Consider the following 20675-nt stretch of genomic DNA (forward strand, 5'->3'; position numbering starts at 1 on the left):
AGATCAAACCTCATCAAGCCTCTAGATATACCTGCCAGTTTATGGGAAATACCAGGGACAGAGAAACAAATTAAAGAACACCACAAGGCCGCAATCAGCCAAATCCAGACTGGTGAATTCTGTCGGGCAAATGAGCCTGTTTCAACAAATGGCAAGAAAAAAAAAAAAGGGAGGAGGAACTTTTTCAAAGTATGAACTTTGTATGAAAACTGATTAGAACAAGTGAATTGTAAAAAGACATTCATGAGATAGGTAGTTAAGAATGGGAACACTAATTGGATATTAGATGATATGAAGGAATTATTGGTGAATTTTTAAGTGTGATTATGACGTTATGGGTATTTTCTCTCTTGAAGGTGCATATTAAAATATTCACAGATGAAATGATACAGCATCAGAAACTGCTATAAAGTAATCCAGTGATGGGGGTATGTATGGAAGAAGTGAACGTAGGGTGAGAGATAACAGAAGACTGTCCATGAGTTGATAATTTTTGAAGACGGGTGATGGGAACATAGTTTTCTCTATGTGTATTTAAAATTTTGCACTGAGGGGGCAAAAAAGAAGGTATTAAAAGTACCTGGCACACAGTAGCAGCTCAATAAAAGATAACTACTATTATTTTACAATGAGCAAACTGAGTTTTAGAGAGATTAAGTCATTTACCTAAAGTCATACCAAATTGGTACAAAACCATGGTCTGCTTCTCAGAGAGTCCTATCTGTGCAGCCCAGTCAGACAGCTACAGTAACCACAAAAGTCATTCATTGAAACTGAATTTTTATTCCAAATGACTGTAATGGCTAAAATTGAAAACAATTTGTTTATCTGGAAATTAGAAGTAGTTGACTTATAGGAGAATAAACTGTAGGAAGACCGTCTTGGCACTGGTAACGATTATAATCAAGAAAGCATAAAAATAACCAATGTCCTTCTGATACACAATCTGGGTATGCAGCATTTACAGCAAATAACATAAAAAGAAAGAAAGGAAGAAAGGAAACAGAAAAAAAAGACAAGGGAGAAAAAAACCCCACAAAATCCCAAACCTTAGAAATGAACATTCACATAAGAACATAGTGAGGAAGACTTTTGGTAGCAAAATGTTCACAATTCGTAAAATGGGAGTCTTCAAAAGTCCCTCTTCAAATTCAAAAGCTAAAAAAACGGACAGGGAGCAGTTACACTGGCTGAGAAGAGCTGCCGCCTGTCATGAAGATGACAGTCCTATTCCAAACACAGTGATAATCGGTGAGCCTGACGAACCGAACCGAGAGACCAACGGGTGGGCACTGACGTCACTGACTGTACAGGGATCTCTCACCATTGCCAGCCAAAGCCCTGGCTACTGCTCCTCCTGACTGATGGCAAGGTTGCCTTTCTGTACCTCGAGTTCCTCGGCACTGACCATAGATGGGTCTATGGCCGCGTATTTGGTTCCGTGGAATTGCAGCAAATGTATCTGTAGAAATGCAGATCATTACTTTAAACATCACCATAGTATATGTTTTGTGCTTCTAAATTACAGGGTTATATATACTAATTAGAGAAAAGCTGGAAAACACAGAAAAGTCCAAGGTGTATTTTTTAAAAACCTTCATTTAGGATCTTTGCTCTTCACTTAATATGTAACCAGTCTCTCCAAGTTCCTACCAACTCTTCATAAACATCTTAAGTGGCAGCATGCTGCTGCATGAGTCAGTGTTCACCCTCGCCCCTTACTGCCAGTCAGGTCCTTTCCGTCCTCTGCAGTTCTGCAGAGCACCACCACGATGAACATGAATGTCTCTGGGCATCAAGGTTTCCCCTCCCCTCCCTTCCCTTCCCCTCCTCGCCCCTCCCCTTCCTCCTTCCCTTCCTCTTTTTAAACTTTTATTTATTTAAGTGCGTCTTTCCAGGGCCCATCAGCTCCAAGTCCAGTAGTTGTTTCAATCTAGTTGTGGAGGGCACAGCTCACAGTGGCCCATGTGGGGATCGAACCGGCAACGTTGTTAAGAGCACCGCGCTCTAACCAACTGAACCAACCGGCTGCTCAACATGAGGTTTCTGTATTTAGGATCCTCTCCTTAGGATCCACTGCCACAAGTGGATGACAGGATCAAAGCAAGTGACCTTTTTTAAGGCTGCTGACACTTCCTGCCAAATTGCCAAAGCAATCATTTCTCAAACTACTCTAATATCCATTTAGGTAGAGGATGAAGAGATGGGTGTGGGTGTGTGTGTGTGTGTGTGTGTGTGTGTGTGTGTGTGTGTTTGCTTTGCTTTTACTTTTACTTTTAGTAGCATTTATTTGACTCTGAATTTACTCCCTGGTCATAAGTTTTTGTTCCTTCAGGTTTTTCCGTGGTATCTTTTTCTTCTGTGCAGCCCCCTCTTCTTAGGAACAAGCTGCTCCTTTTCCCTTAGGATCCTCTCAGGGCGGCAGGGAGAGTTCGTGTGTGGGTTAACCCGCCCATGAGCTCTGCAAGTTCTGCGCTGCATCTTGGGAGCTTTGTTCCCCTGGCTGTGCTCAGTGACCAGAGCGCCTCCACGGAAACCCTTAAGTTCAGCATCACTCTGTATTTTGGAGCACGTGCAGCAAAAATCCCACGCTGTTTGGGCCACCAACCCCGCGTCCAGCTCCACTGTTTGGCCTGGGCACATCTACCAACTCTATCACTGTCATGACGGAATGGCACTTTGCTTCTGCAAAGTGACAATCTTCAGATACTCGGTGGCTTTTTGGATATGCATACCCTTGATGGTCTGGGCAATTTCACCAGTGTTCGTATAGTGAACACGAAGATTTGAACCTCTCTATTTGCATGACTTTATGGAGTTCTCTAGGTGAAGAGAATAGTGAACCATTTTCAGAGGTCACCTTAGGCCACTTATGAGAAGAGCTGTTTTTTTTTTTTTTTAATGTATTAAAAATACTCGTAGATCAAGAAGTCTCTTCATGGGACTCCGATTCACCCCACTGAGGTTTGGTGTCCTGCTCTGACTGAATTCACTGTGTATCCAGGAGGCAAAGTCACATCATACCAAAGGGCCACTTCAGTGTGTAGAGGTGAGCCTACTTTTCTTGGAAAAGGGATGGTGGGCAGAGAGTCACCCAGGGGTCTCTAATACACCTGTTTAAATTCTCCTATAAATTATTAATGTAAACCACCTTTATTAAGTCAATGCCTCATTCCTACGGAGAATTCTATAGTTCTCTTACTCCACCATCCAAAAAAAAAAAAAAAAAAAAGCTCTGTATGTCAAACCATACACTTTGGGTTCAAAGTGCTCTGGGTTCCATGCTGGGACTTACCTGTACGTAAAGATTCACTTCTGCGCTTCTGCACAGGTATGGGAAATTGCCTCCTGTTTTAAGGTGAGCCCTCCGGGCATTGGGATACAGTTTGTACATTTCTTCTTTAGCTTCAGTTGAAAGTGCACTCTGGTCAAATACCTTTTAAAAAAAAAGATAAGGCTGAAACCTAGTAGTGTTTTAATATGTTCTTTTCACATTATGGAAAGTGCCACCCCAAGCATTTCTTTCTCATGAGAAGTACCACTGACCCCCTGTGCAGCCTGGGCCACCTACTCCTGCTGATCCCTGGCGACTCTAACTCCAATGTAAGATGTTAGCTACACATTTTATCGCCAAATGTCTCATGTTATCTTTGGGGGAAAATTCTGCCATGCATTTCCTTTTTCCTCAAACCTCGGTAACTAAATTAACAGAATATTAATAGTGAACAATCATTATTAAAAATAACAATTCCAAAAAGATCATGAAACTCCAAAAGAACTTCCTAATTTTATTATTAATTAAATACAGCTACATAAATACTATATACTCAGTAAACAAAAATCAAAAAAATTTAAAGAGTATAAGAAAAAGTCCAGATACTTTCTTGGTGGAGCCACTGATAGCAGTTTGGGGCATATGATTCTAGACATTTTTCAATGCCCATAAAAACTTACGTTTATATACATACACAAACATGTTTTTCAAAAAAAGTAATTTAAAAAGCAGCAAAAAAAAAAAGAAAAATGCACCTCCAACTTGCTAAAGCTTATAGACAGTTTTCCGTGATCATGTATCCAAGTAGTGGGCAGTTCTGAAAGATGAGCAAACAGATCAAATGCACTGAGGAGCAAATGTTTCACTGAGAGTCCTGAAAAGCTTGTTCTGTGTCATGGTAAATGTCAGAATGTAGGGATTATATTGCAGAATGATAAGAAGTTATTGTTTACTGGCTTATAATAGATAATTTCCCGACAAAAATCAGTTTTTTAAATTTTTAAAAAATATTTGAATTTAGGAATGAATCCATTTATGAGGCAAAATAGTTACATGATTTTTTTAAAAAATAAGCCAAAACCACAATGAAATACCACCTCACATCCATTAGGATGGCCATTACCAAAAACCAGAAAATAACAAGTGCTCGTGAGGATATGGAACAATTGGAGCCCTTGTGCACTGCTGGTGGGAATGTAAAATGGTGCACCCACTGTGGAATATGGTATCATGGTTCCTCAAAAAGTTAAACACAGAATTACCACATGACCCAGCAACTCCACCTCTAGGTATGTACCCCAAAAAATGGAAAGTGGGGACTCAAACAGGTATTTGTACACCAATGCTCACTGTAGCATCATTCACACTAGCCAGAAGGTGGAAACAACCCAAATGTCTATTAAGAGATGAATGGATAAATAAAATGTGGTATATCCACACTATGGAATATTATTCAGCCTTCAAAAGGAAGGGCATTCTAATACATGCTACATCATGGTTACCAGGGGCTGGGAAGGGGTGGGATGGAGAGTTATTGTTTAATGGGTACAGAGTTTTAGTTTGGGATGATGAAAAGTTCTGGAAATGGATAATGGTGATGGTTGTACAACATTGTAAATGTACTTAATACCAATGAACTGTACATTTAAAAATGGTTAAAACAGTAAATTTTGTTATATTTTATCACAACTGAAAAATATAAGAAGTAAACTTTTGTACTAGTTAGACTTTGTGGAATTCTTGATTCTCTGCCCTTTTGAGGCACTTTCTCTTTCCTGCCCAGATGTATAATAGCTAAAGTACAATATCAGTTGATAACAATAGCAAAAATACACCAATATGGGTAAGAACTACCATGTTTGTTTAAATTTATCCTGATATCAATGGTGTTCTTCCTATCAGGAAAAATATAAGATAAACAATAAACAGATTGTTTTGGAATTTAAAAATGTGGGGGATTAAAAAATAAGCCTAACGCAGCATTTGAAGAACACTGAAAAATTATAAAATAATTCTGAGGAGGCTCTTGACACATACATTTAGAAAGGTAAAGCATCTATTTTACTTAAAAGGAAGCTTACATCCATAATGGTTACAGGGATATCCCGAATTTTATGAGGTTCCACATAAGAATTTTGACAATTCAGGGTAAGTCTTGAAGCCAGTTCACTCTGACACAAACTTTCTAGCTGCAGAAAGAAACACAGGTAAAGTTTTTGAATTAATTTTGTTTTTCACATTTCCATTAAATCCACAGGTAATATTTGTGCTTATAAAGATGGAGTCATGTATGGTGGGGCCAGAAAGGTCACCAATGAGGAAACATAATGTATCTGAGAGAGTATGAATTGGGCCTCTTGTGTGGTAGCATTTTTCTATTCTGGAAACCTGGCCTTCCATAGCCTTCAACCTGAACTGCCACTTCCGCCAGGTGCCTGTGGGCGGCAAGCCAATTCCTGCAGCTCAAAGATGACAGATACATTTTTAAGAGGTCTTAGAGCTAGATGTGTCCTGAGAAAAATCATCTAGCTCAATAGTTCCGAAATGCGCACCTATAGACCTGCTACATCAGATTGACCTGGGGAAAGTGGAGGAGAAAGAGTGGGGGGAAAAAATACAGCGATCCTAGATCTGCATGCCCAGGAATTATAGTTCAATGGTCAGGTGTGAGGCCTTGGAACCTGTATTTTCAAAAGTTCCCCCAAGTGAATCTGATGGATTACCAGCAATGATATCTGTTTGGATGCATTAAAGTTAATATGGAAGACTGCTAAATGAGCGCTTCTGTTACCTACTCAATGAAACAGATGTATCTTCAGGAACCAAGCAGACAAGGAAATAGTCAGCACAATGTGTCCCTGCCCAGCGCCCCATCCTTACCCTGTCCACCATGAAGTCAATGGCATCGGCCATCACAGAGTCCACTGGGCCAGATGAAAAGTTGCCAAGAACTATTTTTTTGAGCATAAATGATGGCATCAGCCAAAAGCTGTAAAACAAAGACCTGATAATTTAAGCTTCCAAGACTACACGTGAATGGCAAATATTCATTCCACCCTGAAGTGTTATATTAGGTAGGTACTTGGATCTAGAGATAAAAACACCTAGGCCCTTCTTTCAAAGAGCTCAGCATCTTGTTTTTATATACACTTTCCAGAGCTCCCAAAGAGTTATAGTTTAATACAATACAACTTCTATTTGAGATTTGAAATAATTATAAGCAATATTCAAAAGACATTCTGTTGATTCCAAGATTTTTTTTTTCTAGTTGGCCTTATATCCAAAGGCTATACTATTTCCTTTAGAAAACTGAAAACTTAAGATATGAACCTTCAGTTTTATGTCACCTTTGGATTGACTGATATTTCAAAATAGCAAAATAAAACAGTTATTGTTTTTTCCCACAGTTTGCTACTATTTAGATTCAACTGGGCTAATTCAAGGTAATTCAATCTTTATGTATTTCTACGTGACTTTTGGTTCATATTTATTCCACTAATTACAAATGTTTAGAGTCATTATATCGGGTAAACATTAAGTTTTCTAAGACTAATCTGAAAATGACTTATCAAAGGTGGAGACCACCTGCTGATACCTATTCTTAGTGGAACAGCCTTGTTGGAAGTTGAGCTTCCCTTACAAGGACAGTCAGCCACCTTTCTGTTACCTTTCTAAGTTCTCCACTTGACTCTTACAGCTTTCTTATCTTCTAATGGCCTGATGCCGATGTGTGCTCTGTGAGGGGAGGACTCTGTTGGCTATGCTCACCCCTGAAGCCTGTGTGTGACACACAGTATGCTCTCGGGCATTTGATAAAAAGTAGGTGATATGCAAGAGCACAAAGTGGGTGGAGTCTTGGCCTCTGAGGATCATAACATTAAAAATAATAAATGAGTTTTAGTTCATCATCTGGACAGGAAGCATTTGTACCTAATGCATACAAGAAATTGCTGTGTGAATGCTGAGTGAACTGAGATGATATTGGAAAAAGTTCTAAAAAATAAGAGTACAATCTTAAGTAGAGGTGAATATCATGAAAACGTTTACCTATAACATTATGTGAAAATCAATCTGATTAGTATGTTTAGTCACTGGGTGTTTTTTTTAAATGTAGAGCCTAGCCTTGCGAGCAATGAAAGAAACACACATTTAAGTCAGCTTAAACGTACCATTAGATACCTATCAGACTAATTAAAATGACAAAATCAATGAAAGGATAGGCAGGTATCCCACTGGTTGCCCCACAAAACACTCCACCATTTCTGTCTTTCTGAAAAGCAGACTAACATTAAGTGTCATGATGTGCAGAAAATCTGCTGACAGACTAAATAAAATCAATGAAAGGATAGGCAGGTATCCCACTGGTTGCCCCACAAAACACTCCACCATTTCTGTCTTTCTGAAAAGCAGACTAACATTAAGTGTCATGATGTGCAGAAAATCTGCTGACAGACTAAATGCTCTAGTCCCCCCATTTTGGGGAATATATCTCATGGAAACAACCCAGAAAGAGAAGGAAAAAAAAGTAATTTGTACAAAGATTTACAACAGAACATGATGAGAAACTGGGAGAAGCCAAATGCCTAAAGAAGCTGTGTTAGTCAACAGACAGAACTGTTTACACAAAATAATAAGTGGAACAAGCAGAACACAAGATTAGTTGCATATGCATGGAAGAAAAACTATAAGAGCATATGAGTGTATGTTAAACAAATGTAAACAATAATTTACAGTTGAATTCAGAGTTCATTCAATTATTTTCTTTTGCAAATGTGACTGTTTCTAATTTTAAAAGGCAGGGCGGTTTCAGAAGACAGAAATAGATATGACCCTTCTTTCCTGGTGCACCAAAACAAAAAACAAAAATACCAAAAGCCAACATTTTCGAAATTCCACTGAACAAAAATGGTAAGAATTTAAGCCAAATGTTTACGTTCTTACCTGTTTGCAGTCCAAGTTTGATTAAAGATAGAGGTGTCACTGAAGGAATTGCACAGGATGAGGGAATGGACTCTGGGAGACTTGTGAGTATATTCAGCAAATTTCTGGGCCAAAAAACCTCCCAAAGAAGCTCCAAAAAGATGAACCTAATTGTAAACAAACACAAAGAGGATCCTAAAACAATAATCAATCCTGAACATAAATATAAAAAAAATGTTTCAACTGTCACCAACCACAGAATAGGATGCCACTACTAGTCAATAGACTAAAATACCCACAGTAGTTAGAAATTAGGAAGTATTGTATTTAAATAGAATTTATACATCCCATCAAGAAAATAATACAACTGTGCACACAAATTGTACAAGTTAAAAAAATATTGTTCCCAGATTACATTAGAAAACAAAACTTATGTTTGAGAAAACTATGATTCAGTAATTTCACTCCATACCCAAGAGAACTGAAAACATATGTCCACACCAAAACTTGTACATGAAAACTTCGTCATAGCAGTTTTATTCATAATGGCCTAACATTTTGGAAACAACCCAAATGTGTACCAACTGATGAATAGATAAACAAAATGTGCTATAGCCAGACAATGAGATGTTATTTGACAATAAAAAGGAATGAAGTACTGACACATGCTACAACACGGACCTTGAACACTTTATGCTAAAATAAAGAAGCCAGTCAGAAAGACCACATATTGTATGATTCCATTTATATAAACTATCCAGAATAGGCACATCCATAGAGACAGAAAGTAGAGCAGGTTGCCAGGGCTAGAGAGATGGGGAGGGAAGGGGAAGAGTGACTGCTGAGTATGAGTGTCTTTTTGGAGTGAAAAAAATTGACTGTGGTGGTAACTGCACATATCTGTAAATCTATTAAAAACTATTGAATTATACACTTTAAAAGGATATATTGTATGGTATGTGAATTGTAGCTCAAAAGAGCTATTATTAAAACATAAAAGACAACAGGCTTTACAATGTAAATGTTGCATTAAAATCACGCGTAAGTAATTAGTTTCAGGGTACTCACTTTATCCAACTGTAAATGGTCTAAAAGTTTTCTGAATCCATCACAGAATTCAAGATGGTCCCAATAAACTGGATATTGCAACTGAAATAATAAAATTTAAAATTTATTTTAAAAGATCTAAAGGTGATATGTAACCCATATCGAGGTGTGATCAAACAATATGGTCAACGTTTAAAGTAAAAAAATTTATTACAGAAAAAGACACATTGCCATTAATCCCCCTCAAAACACTCCCCCTCGCTTCAAACACACTTATCCCATCGTTCTTGCCACTTTCTGAAGCGGTCCTGGAAGCAGTTCTGGAAGTCCTCTTTCATGTCTTTAGTGGTGCTGTCGTGGCTGCCTCGATGTCCTGAATCATTTTGACTTTGGAGAAGAGCCGGAAGTCTCAGTGCCAGATCTGGTGAATAAGGTGGATGTGGATATACCATAATGTTTTTATGTGACAGAAATTGCCATACCAGAAGTGATGTGTGACATGGAGCCTTTCTGTTGTGATCACACATTATGGTGAATACTGCTACTGAGTACCATCCAACCGAAAGGCAGGGATCTTCAATATGGGAAGCAGTTGCATTGAACCTTAGTAACAGTGTGTGACAAGTTTCAACTTGTTTGGTGCAGTCAGTCAGGCGAGCCACAGTTGAGAGAGGTGTGTTTTAAAATGTGTGGTAAATCAACCTCCATCATGACAATACTCCATGATTCAGGACATCGAGGCGGCCACAACAGTGCAACTAAAGACACTCATGAAAGAGGACTTCCGAAAAAAAAAAGAGGACTTCCAGAACTGCTTCAGAAAGTGGCATGAACAATGGGATAAGTGTGTTCAGAGTGAGGGGGCGTATTCTGAGGGGGATTAATGGCAATGTGTCTTTTACTGTAATAAATTTGTTTTTTACTTAAACATTCACTGTATTGTTTGATCAAACCTTTATATGTGAAAAATTTAGCACTCTCATAATAGCATTTCTCATTTGCTCAAGCTTTGCTCCTTATTCAAAATACATGAAAATAAGCTCTCGTCTTCTCCTAAACTTTAAAATTCACATTTTACTTAACAGACAAATCTTAAGATTAAAAAATAAGCACATTCTAGTGATATCATGTGAATAACAATTCCAATTCACATCAATTTCCTTTCCAAATTGCCGAGAAATTCTGAGGTTTGGGGTGCATAGAGCAGAACTCATCCAAATAAAGAAATACGGTTTTCCCTTAAATCCAATTGCATTTTGAATTATGGCCCAGGAGAACTAGAAATAAAATCTGTTCTAAGGAAAATTCCCTCTTTTTGGTAGCATTTCTTTAAGGGAGTATTCAATGAAATTGCTTTTTTTCCAATTGACTTAGTCAGTCTGATTTCTTGAACTTTTATTTGTGACCAAAAAAGTGTGGTGCTTAACCCTAAGTAGCCTATGTATGCTGATGATGAGGAAGAAAAAGAAATACAAGTCACTAAGTCCTTTCTAGAGAGCTCAGACTTGTCATCTAAGAATTCCTCTCTCTTTATTTACATGTAAAACCCATCTGACAGGCTTGTTTTAATACTTAAGATTCATTTTGTCATTGACAAATCATTAGAATAAATGCTGCCATGTAAATTATGGAATAATTTCAGACTCGATGTAATGTGTGACTTTTATTATTAGGTTAGTGCAAAAGTAATTGCAGTTTAAAAGGTTAAAAATGATTGTAAAAACTGCAATTACCTTTGCACCAACGTATTAAAATCCCATTTATGGGGCCAGCTCGGTGGCTCAGGCGGTTAGAGCTCCATACTCCTAACTCCGAAGTCTGCCGGTTCAATTCCCACATGAGCCAGTGGGCTCTCAACCACAAGGTTGCCAGTTCGATTCCTCGACTCTCACAAGGGATGGTGGGCAGCGCCCCCTGCAACTAAGATTGAACACGGAACCTTGAGCTGAGCTCCCAGATGGCTCAGTTGGTTGGAGCACGTCCTCTCAACCACAAGGTTGCTGGTTCGACTCCTGCAAGGGATGGTGGGCTGTGCCCCCTGCAACTAAGACTGAAAGGACAACAACTTGACTTGGAAAAAAGTCCTGGAAGTACACACTGTTCCCCAATAAAGTCATGTTCCCCTTCTCCAATAAAATCTTTAAAAAAAAAAATCCCATTTATGGACAAGATTCTCTTATTTTGAGAAAAGATGGAGAACAGACTCTCCCTAGCAGAAAATTTGAGAATCTGAGTCAAATAATAGGCTAAAAGAAGGTGAATTGTATTTTTTCCAGGTCCAGTTGCTGTTGCTAGTTGCAGGGGGCGCAGCCCACCATCCCTTGCGGGAGTCAAACCGGCAACCTGTGGTTGAGAGGACACACTCCAACCAACTGAGCCATCTGGGAGCTCAGCGTCAGCTCAGCTCAAGGTGCTGTGTTCAATCTTAGTTGCAGGGGGCGCTGCCCACCATCCGTTGCAGGACTCGAGGAATTAAACTGGCAACCTTGTGGTGAGAGCCCACTGGCCCAGGTGAGAATCCAACCGGCAGCCTTCAGTTAGGAGCACGGAGCTCCAACCGCCTGAGCCACTGGGTGGCACAGGAAATGATATTTTTATAAAACCTTTAATTAAAAAACATCTGTGCTCTGCATAGGTGATAAAATTGTATACAACTTACCGCACACACACACACACACACACACACACACACACACACACACACACAACTAAGTACAAGTAAAACTGGGAAATCTAAATAAGAAGGGTGGATTGTATTATATTAATATCAAAATCCTGGATTTTGATGTTGTACTATAGAGTTTTGCAAAATGTTACCGTTGTGAGAAACTGGACAAAGTGTAAAAGGCATATCTCTCTGTATTATTTCTTAGAACTGCACGTGAATTGTAGATTCACATTTTAAATGAAAATTTTCATTTAAATTTAAATGAAAAAAGGATCCATGCATTTTAATTGCTCGATACTAACAAATATCTAATCAGTTTCAAAACCTCATGGGGTTGGGCATTGTGATCAAATCTTAAGGACAAAGTGATTTTGAAGATACTGTTGGCCTTCTCTTGATTCATTATCTAGCTAATGAAATAGGGAAAGCCCACATCAAGAAGCTTGAGGGCAAGAAGAAACATCCAACCAGAAGGCAAGGCGAGCGTGACCAGCCAGTTTGGAGTGATAAACAGCTTCCCAAAGTGCTCTACAGGACGACAGACCCCTGGGGGCGTCAAGAGACCCCTGTTGGTCACTGACCAACAGTGACCACCAGGAAAGGTGCTGTCATGTGTTAGGCTGCAGAGGGCTGGGATCAGGGCAGTTACCACCCTGTTCTCATGGAATGCTGCCCACAAAGAGGGATTACTGAAAACCCAGAAAGAGAGAGGATTATGTTGCAGAGAGTCAAACATGCCCTATGAGGAATGGTTCAAGAATCTGGAGACATTCAGCCAGAGAAGAAAAGACCTGGAAGGAAGGCAGCGGGCAGTGCTGATAATAAGTAGTTTTCTCAAGAAAGAGAAGGGCTGTCAGGAGGAAGAGGAATTGGATTTGTTTGTGTGGCCTCAGCTGGTGGTGACCGCAGGAAAATTTTCGGTTACCTTCCCAGAGAAGCGATCTGGCCCACATTTTCTCTCCTTTAGAGAGTAAATAAATGTATAATAATGGCAGTAGTCCCACAGGAAGTACTATTTATAGGCTAAAATTCCAGGTCCCAGAAACTTCCAGTTCCAAAGCAAAAAAGTCTCTCCTTCCTCAGAAGTTAGGAGGCCAACCTCTGTTGTCAACAGTGGAAGTGTGCCAAAAACATCATTCACCAGCAACAGCGCCTTCCCCACCCACACCTTTCTCGCGTTGGAGACTCAAGAGTGACCAATAGGAAACGATTTAGACTCAATTCGGTCATAAAAAAAAAAACAATTAGAAACCAAAAAGTTCTTAACCAAATGCTAAGGATATGAACTAATTAAGGAACCTCACTTCAACTGTCAAAGATTTACATTAAAGCAAGGCGTTAGTCACCTGGACGGTAGCAGATCCCTTTGCTAACATTCCATGCTCAGCTCTTCGGGAAGCACTGGTGTCATAAACGAGGAATGGAAATGGAGTCAGAACACTGAGCCTGGTTCTCCTTTCACCACCTATTGGCTGTGTGATCTTCAGCCATCACTAAAATGGCCTGGACCTCAGTTTCCTTATCTATGAACAAGGGCAATGCTTCCTACTGACCAGACTTGTGAGAACTTTACAAGAGAGAATGCACTTAAAAGCTGGGTGTAGAGCAGGCTTCCAAGAGAGGTTTGTCCCCTCTGCATCGCTGTACTTGTATGTCTGTGTACCATACTACCTTCCTTCAAAAGGCTTTATTTCACATTTTAAAAAAGGAAAACAGTATCTTACCTCAATGAAAAATGTGCCCACTGCTATTGTTGATTAGAAACCAATGCACAAAAAACCCCACAAAATATGAACCTGAATTATAATACTGAATCAATAATACTTACAGCTATAACCCGGTAACCCCATCCAGTCAAAGCCAAAATCTGCTGGAAAAATACATCTGCAGTCCCACTGACAGGGGGAAGAAATATGAGAGGACACCTGACATTTCTGGGACCTGCATCATAGAGCGACCATATCTTACTGTCATCATCATCCACGATAATCTGGAGGCAAAATTGTAAGAAAAAATGGAGAGCCTTATGAATTTGGTTTTTGTATTGTTAACTTCACACTATACTTTCGTTGACAACTTTAATATCTCTGCCTTGTTTGTTAAAAGGTAACCTGGGGATCACACAAGACTAGCACGTATAATAAAACTGCTTTGGTCTCCTTTTCCTTCCTCGGTGCTACGGAAATATTCTACAGAACTGCTTCTTATTCTTCCAAAGAGCTGCTTTTTCTATCAATTTTTAATTTTCCTTTCCATCTATGATTATATGAAGTCGATTTTGTTTACCATGAAACAATAAACTCCGTACCTGGCATCTTACTCATATTTCTTCTGTATGTGTGTGTGTGATGCGTGTGCGTGCACATGTGTAAGAGGAGGAAGGCAATTTGCAGTCATTCTCCAGTGCTGGCCCGGAGGACTGGCTGGGATCAGCAGGCTCAGAGTGCGAATAGGGGAGGCGAGGGGGAGACAAGATGCCAGGCGCTAGGGAGAAACTGGGTAGAGATGGTACCATTCAAGAGACGCTTCAGGAACCTCATCTTTTAGACCAAGCCTCGGAAAGGGAGATGTCTGCTAGAGAGGAGGGATGAGGCAGGTGGAGGTGTCACTGTCCCAGGAAATATTTCAAGCTGTTCAGTCTGATGCAGGAAGTGCACACAGGAAAAACTGGCTTTTTTGGGGGGAAAGTGAGTGGCAAGGAGGAAGGTCATCAGAAATCTTGATTTAATGGTTCTTGACCCAATGGAGGAAACAATGAGCATTAAATGAGCCGAGACAGTCAAATGTTCAGCACAGAATTTGGCAGATACTGAGTGTTCAGTAAGTGTTAGTTATTATTGTGACATATTAATTTTTGATTTCTTTGACTTTTGGTAATATTTGGAAAAGTAGATTAACTGTTTGAACTTTTGCCAATGCAAATTAGCATCTATCCTAATTTTACATGAAAAAGTTCAAGGCCTCCAGGTTCTATTTTCTGAGATCTCCCAGATGGCAGTGCAGTGAGGCTCTGTGGTGTCATTCTGGGTGGTGGCACACTAACCGGGGTCACTGGTGTCATAGGGAGCAGACCACAAGGGCACGGCAAAGTACAGAGGGCCCTGACAATGCCCTTTTGTATTTCCCCAGGTCACGGATCACACACAGTATCTCACGCTTGTGTTTTTGCCCTTTGTATTTTGCCACTCACATTTTTGCTCTTCATGTTTCTTTTTGCTGGGATTGTGGTAAAAAAACTCTCAATGACCTTTGAGAGGGCACACAGTAAATCTCAATCTTGTAATAAAATCCATGAGAAAAGATGGTCAGATTGTTAAAATGTTCTAGAGAATTATTTCAATAATCCAATTTGGAAGAAAAGTAACAAAATGGCATGTTCTTTTCTTCTTCCCTCTTCTCCCAGTTTTATTAATTGACATAGTATGTTCTAAATACAAGCCATAAATACAGGTTGTTTATCACATCAATTTTCTCAGAGTTCTTTGAATGGTAATTTGATCAGAATTCCTTCAGAAGACACAATTCTGTTAAACAATTAAAAAATCTAGCACCACGAAATTTCAAGCAAAATTATCATGACTTGCGGACCAAACTGACCTGACAACTAAAGAAAATCACATCAACAAAACAACTTCCTATAACTGCTTCTAAGAATATTTAGACAAGCTTGTGTTGTTTGGGGTGTGGTGATCCCTTTGCTGAGTGAGTCCATCAAGAGGAGCTCACACAAGTTAACTTGAGGGTATGGAACAAGGTAGAGGGACTCCAGGAGCCAATTCTCCTTTTAGCATGGGCAGTATTTTCCCAGGTTGAAAGAAGGAAAGAGGCTCTCTTTGGTAAACAGCCAAGTACTTCTGGCTTTGAAGCCAGATTAATTTGATTTTAATCCAGATTCTACTAGGCTGTGTGACCTTTAACATGTTCACCTCTGCGAACCTCAGTTTTCTCATCTGTAAAATGGGCACACCACTACTCACTTTGTTAAACTGTTGAAAGCACTAAAGAAGATATCTGGGGACTTCCTACAACAGTGCCAGGTATATAGCAGGTATTCTGTCTATACTTGGAAAATTGTATCTCAAATTTCTATATGGAGAGTAGTTTTGTTATTAATCCAAATTTGCATGATACTTCCAACAGCTGTCTACCCTGACAATATAATAACAGAGACACAGATGATCTTCAGATCAGAGCACTCTAATACTTTTGTGAGGAGATCAGCAAAGATTTTACTCTGTGGCTTGAACAGCCTTTGTCTAGTGTGATCCCCAAACATTCAGGATTAATTTGGGACTCAGAGTCAATAGTCAAATTTCAATATAAGTGGAGTTTTTGGACATCCCATGCAAATAAAGTTTCCAGAAAATGTCTACAGCAGAGTGAATGTATCGTTGCAAATAGAGGATCTATAATGTGACCCACCGTAAATCTTAAATCTGATGAACAGGAAAATGCTTTATAATAGTCTGACTGGCTTTCCACTAAACTATACAGAGGAGTACACATATTCTTGCTTGCTTGACTATGTAAAGACAATTATAAAATGAGTATTGTTATACTCGCTTTTACTCTTGAATGAGTCTCAAAAGTTGGCTGTACTTGACAGAGAAGGGGCGAACTTTATGCTCTGCAACTGTGTCACGATACTTGGCAATAACCTTTACTCTCAAACATATGACATAACATCTAAATCACGCACAAAAACAATACAAGATTTTGCAAATAACGGGTATAATAAAACCATACATACCTTTTTAAGGGGAACTGTACTTCTAAACCAGTTATAATCAGGAGAGACTTTAATCTCTCCCATGATTAGCTGAAATGGAGGTTACCCCTGAAATAAAAGCATGTAATGTTTCATGTCAAGAATTCATGTTTACAACAGAACTACATATACGTAGAGTCTGGTCTAGTTATACCAACAATACATACTTTAAAGGGTAAAACTGAGGAAACGGCTACTTTACCTTGTCAGTATACACTTAAACTACAGAAAATAATGTAATGAAATGGTATAATTGTAGAGAAGGAAGGGGCCCTGAGACAGAATTACTCAAACCTCCTTAGTTCTTCCAGAAGAAGGATCTGGTCTAGAAAATGTAAATGACTTACCAGAGATCCCATGGTTATTGCAAACCTAGGACCAGATACATGGCAGTCTCTTCTGAAATCAGACCGCCTGTCCTAGGTAAGTGATTCAAAACTGCAGTACCATCATCTTATCTTTTCACAATATCTTATTAACCCATTTTAATAAAGATGTTCCTGTCTGACAGAATTATAGGGAAAAGCATACACTCACACTAAAGAGTTCATGTAAGTCTGCTTCCTGATCAGTTAGCAAAGGGCCATAAGTCTAACTCTAGCAGAACATAATTTCAGAACTTCACAAGTAGTTCTTAATGCAAAACACAGGAAAATTTGTTCACATTTATGTGATTAAAAGTGATAGCATGTCCTCTGAAAGATCTGTAAGATACCAGGGTAGGCTTGAAGGCACTATAACTAGCAACAAAACATGTGCCTTTTGAAAAAAAAGTGTGGTGTTTTGTTGTGAGATTAGTAATTTCCAGCTTTTAGAGTTCTATGACCTTAGAATAGTCACTGACCTTCTTTGGGCTTGTGGTGTCATCTATGACTGTTTCATCACTGTATCTCCAAGGCCTAGAACAGTGCTTGTCACCCAGCAGGCATTATCTGTTGACTACATGAGTGACGATGTCCTAACGAGATTAAACTAGGCAATCCTAGAGTCCCTTCTAACCCGGGCAACAAATGGCGTTAAACTGGCTGAGCATTATCAATTTAAAGGCTGTCCCTCTTTGCTTAAGGTATCTATGTGATGTCATAACAGGAACCTGAAATTATAGTTCCCTGTTGCAGATTCTTATTGCCAAATGAGGAACTTCCACCCATCGGTTTTGGAAGGATTCAAATACTTGCATCGTACCCTGTTCTCTACCCCAGGGCAAGTCTGGATTTCCTAGCAGGGATAGGATAAATTCAAGACCCTAGAACTGAACTCATGGGCTGAACTCGGAACTGTCATTTTAGAGGGGCTTCTCTGGAGTGGCCAGGGGCAAGGGATTCTAAACGCAACGGAACTCTTCCTCCTCGGCCCTCCACTTCTCCCTCAGGAGCACAGGGCACTCAGCAGTCTCAAATGTTACCTCTAACCTTGGGGGGTTACTAAATTGAACCCCAAGGAGATAGTAAACGTAGACATCCAATATTAAATTTGATTTACAACCTTGCCATTGTAATAGTGGTCTCTGCTCTCAAGGCTAGGATAGTACTTTCAGAAAAATTTGTTAAAATCGTAAGTTGCTCTAAAATATCGAGCAAATTATTAGCCAGTCTTATACTGAAAATCAGTTATGCACAGTTATTATTCATACTGAAATAAAAAAATCATTCTTTGTATATTCCTTTTCTCTTAACAAATACTAACGTTAAAAAATCTTAGTCATCTGAACTATAGCCTTTCTCTAAGCTGGTTATTACTTTTAATTAAAAGCAACTAGTACATATTCTGGAATATTTTTCACCTGTATAGACTTGAAATATTCCCATATCATCTAAATACTTCCTAATGGAGACATTTTCTAGTATTGCATTATTATAAACAATTACATTTTACAGGAGGAAATATCAAAAACATGTTTAGCGAAAAAACAAAAAATCTACTCAATAGATTTATAAAAACCCCTTAGCTAACTAAAGCCGGAAAGTTTCCTTCTAGATTTACCAAACTTGGCATAAAATATTCGTAATTTGCAATCAACTGCAATGTACAAACAAAACTACTACACAAATACACATCACACACAGGTACACAATGACTCATCCACTTCTTTCTACAGCAAGAAACAGAAATCCGTTCCTTACCTCACAATCCTCAGTACTATTCACAACTACCCCAGTATCATAACATTTTATAACTAATCTGACTGGATGGAGAGATTCCACCCAACTGTGACTAAATTTTTGTAGAGGCAAGTGATTTTAACACTTGTGCTAATTTGGCAGTACATGAAAGGTAAGATCGATACCAAATGTTGCTTATGACCAACTGCCATCTGAGTAAAAAAAAAAAAGCTCACTGCTGCAAAGGGAGAACAGCTGTGGGCGATATGAAAAGGAAGCTGTTCTCCTAGCTCTTTCATCCACTAAAGGGGTTTACTTTTCCAAGTCACAAGAGAAACATTCTGTATATGGCAAAAAAGGTTAACTGAGATCGTGACCAAACTGGTTGGTATGCAATAAGAAAGAGCCAAGAGTTCAGCACTGATTTGATCTCTCACAATTCAATTCTTCACAAAAACAAAAGCACCTGTTCATGCTGCTAGGGAAAGAGCTGCAGAGATTAGCCTTAATCTTGCCTAAGGAAAGCCGTCCTCAGGGATGCTGTGGACACCCCATCCTCTCTGGCCCATGTGCTGCTTGACAACAAAACTGCCAGTTGTGAGTGTGCATGAAGAATTACCAGCACTTATCCCTCTGCGTCTCAACAGAACCTGCCAGTTTACAGTCAATGAAATCATCTTGACAAATGTCTGTCACATAACCAGCTTAACTAGTCAGAGGTTTTCTGATCCTTTATCTCTATCTGTAGTTGGTCTACATATGGACAATCTGTGATTATTATTAATACCAGCAATAATAAAACATTGAACCTGAGAGTCTCCGGGTGATGCAGTTGGCTTTTTAATGCAAGTCTCTAGTACCTTTCCATACCACAACATAACCATCCTTTTAGATCTCTTTAGAGGAAGATTTATTCTTTGCTTCATGAACCTTTTCCATTATCTTCTAAATCTCATGGGAGGAAAAGCTGCCTACTTGACATTTCTTCTGTGACACCTCATTTTGTGTCTGTCTTGGTATAAAAGCTTTTAGAAATTTGCATACAGCTTAAGTTACTCCTCAGTCTCTTGAATCTTTGTGCTAACAGGAGCTGGAACACCGTAGGTGGAGAAGCAACACAAATGCAGAACTCATACCTCCCCAGGAAAGCGAAAAGAGGAAAAGTGAGACATTCTGGTCCTGCTACTTTTCTCATCTCCCTGGCCCTACGCAGCAATGACAAAGACATTTGTCACTTTCAAATTGAGGCACAATCTCCAAAATAACTGGCCTCTGCTCAGAGTTCTTGAGTTTACTGGAAAACATGTTCCTGGGCTGCGGCAGTGTAGCCCCAGAACAGGATTACAGGAGTACGCCTAGGTCAAGCGCCTCCCACCCTCTCCCAGCCCCATCGGTGACACAAAGGCAGAGTCACAGGCACACCGACCACCCCCACGAACTCAAGACTAGAGCGCGCGCGCGCGCGCGCACACACACACACACACACACACACACACGTGATCACGTGCATGGTCACGTGGACTGGCCCACTCACAAAGTCACTAACAGAGGCAGCAGCGCATATTACATACACACCCACTTGCAACCCCATACACATTACACACCACACCCCCGCTTTCCAGGGCCTCGCCCATCCCTCACCTGCCGTGGCCGCCCCCACGTCCCTTTCCTTCCTCCCCAGGGCGGCTCTTCCCTCCTGTACAGGAGCGGGCCGCGAAGGCGGCAGAGCCCGTGTCGGGGCCGGTGGCCGCAGCGCTCAGGAGCCGCGGGCGCAGCAGGCAGTGGGGGCGCACGGGAGGGCCGGCCTCCGAGGGGCGGGGCGCGCGGCGGAGCAAGCCCGGGCCGCCGCGCTCCCTCCTCCCAAACCCTCCGCGTAGCGGGCGCGACTCTCACACT

General features: G+C 40.0%; 1 protein-coding gene across 2 annotated transcripts; it reads right to left on the minus strand.

Annotated features, from left to right (window-relative positions):
• Positions 1-761: 761 nt before the first annotated feature.
• Positions 762-20675, minus strand: SPG21 (SPG21 abhydrolase domain containing, maspardin). 2 transcript variants are annotated; one of them, XM_081049670.1, is made up of 9 exons: positions 20421-20675; positions 16660-16746; positions 13738-13899; positions 9263-9343; positions 8216-8361; positions 6155-6263; positions 5356-5463; positions 3296-3436; positions 762-1462 (listed from the first exon to the last, which is right to left on the minus strand). In XM_081049670.1, exons 2-9 carry the CDS (start codon positions 16720-16722, stop codon positions 1346-1348), a joined length of 927 nt encoding a protein of 308 aa, XP_080905796.1. In that variant the 5' UTR covers positions 16723-16746; positions 20421-20675; the 3' UTR covers positions 762-1345. The 2 variants fall into 2 exon arrangements, with proteins under 2 accessions (XP_080905796.1, XP_080905797.1); XM_081049671.1 differs by lacking the exon at positions 20421-20675 and adding an exon at positions 17522-20265.

This window comes from Rhinolophus hipposideros (assembly GCF_964194185.1).
Source record: "Rhinolophus hipposideros genome assembly, chromosome: 5".
In the NCBI taxonomy this organism is placed as follows: domain Eukaryota; kingdom Metazoa; phylum Chordata; class Mammalia; order Chiroptera; family Rhinolophidae; genus Rhinolophus; species Rhinolophus hipposideros.

Bases quoted from the DNA above. Each gene is read 5' to 3' on its own strand.
- SPG21 (XM_081049670.1), bottom strand. From the start codon at position 16,722: ATGGGAGAGATTAAAGTCTCTCCTGATTATAACTGGTTTAGAAGTACA. The intron at 13,900-16,659 runs GTATGTATGGTT...TTTTGCCTCCAG, and splicing joins GTACAGTTCCCCTTAAAAAG to ATTATCGTGGATGATGATGA. The intron at 8,362-9,262 runs GTGAGTACCCTG...GTTTACAATTAG, and splicing joins ACCATTTACAGTTGGATAAA to GTTCATCTTTTTGGAGCTTC.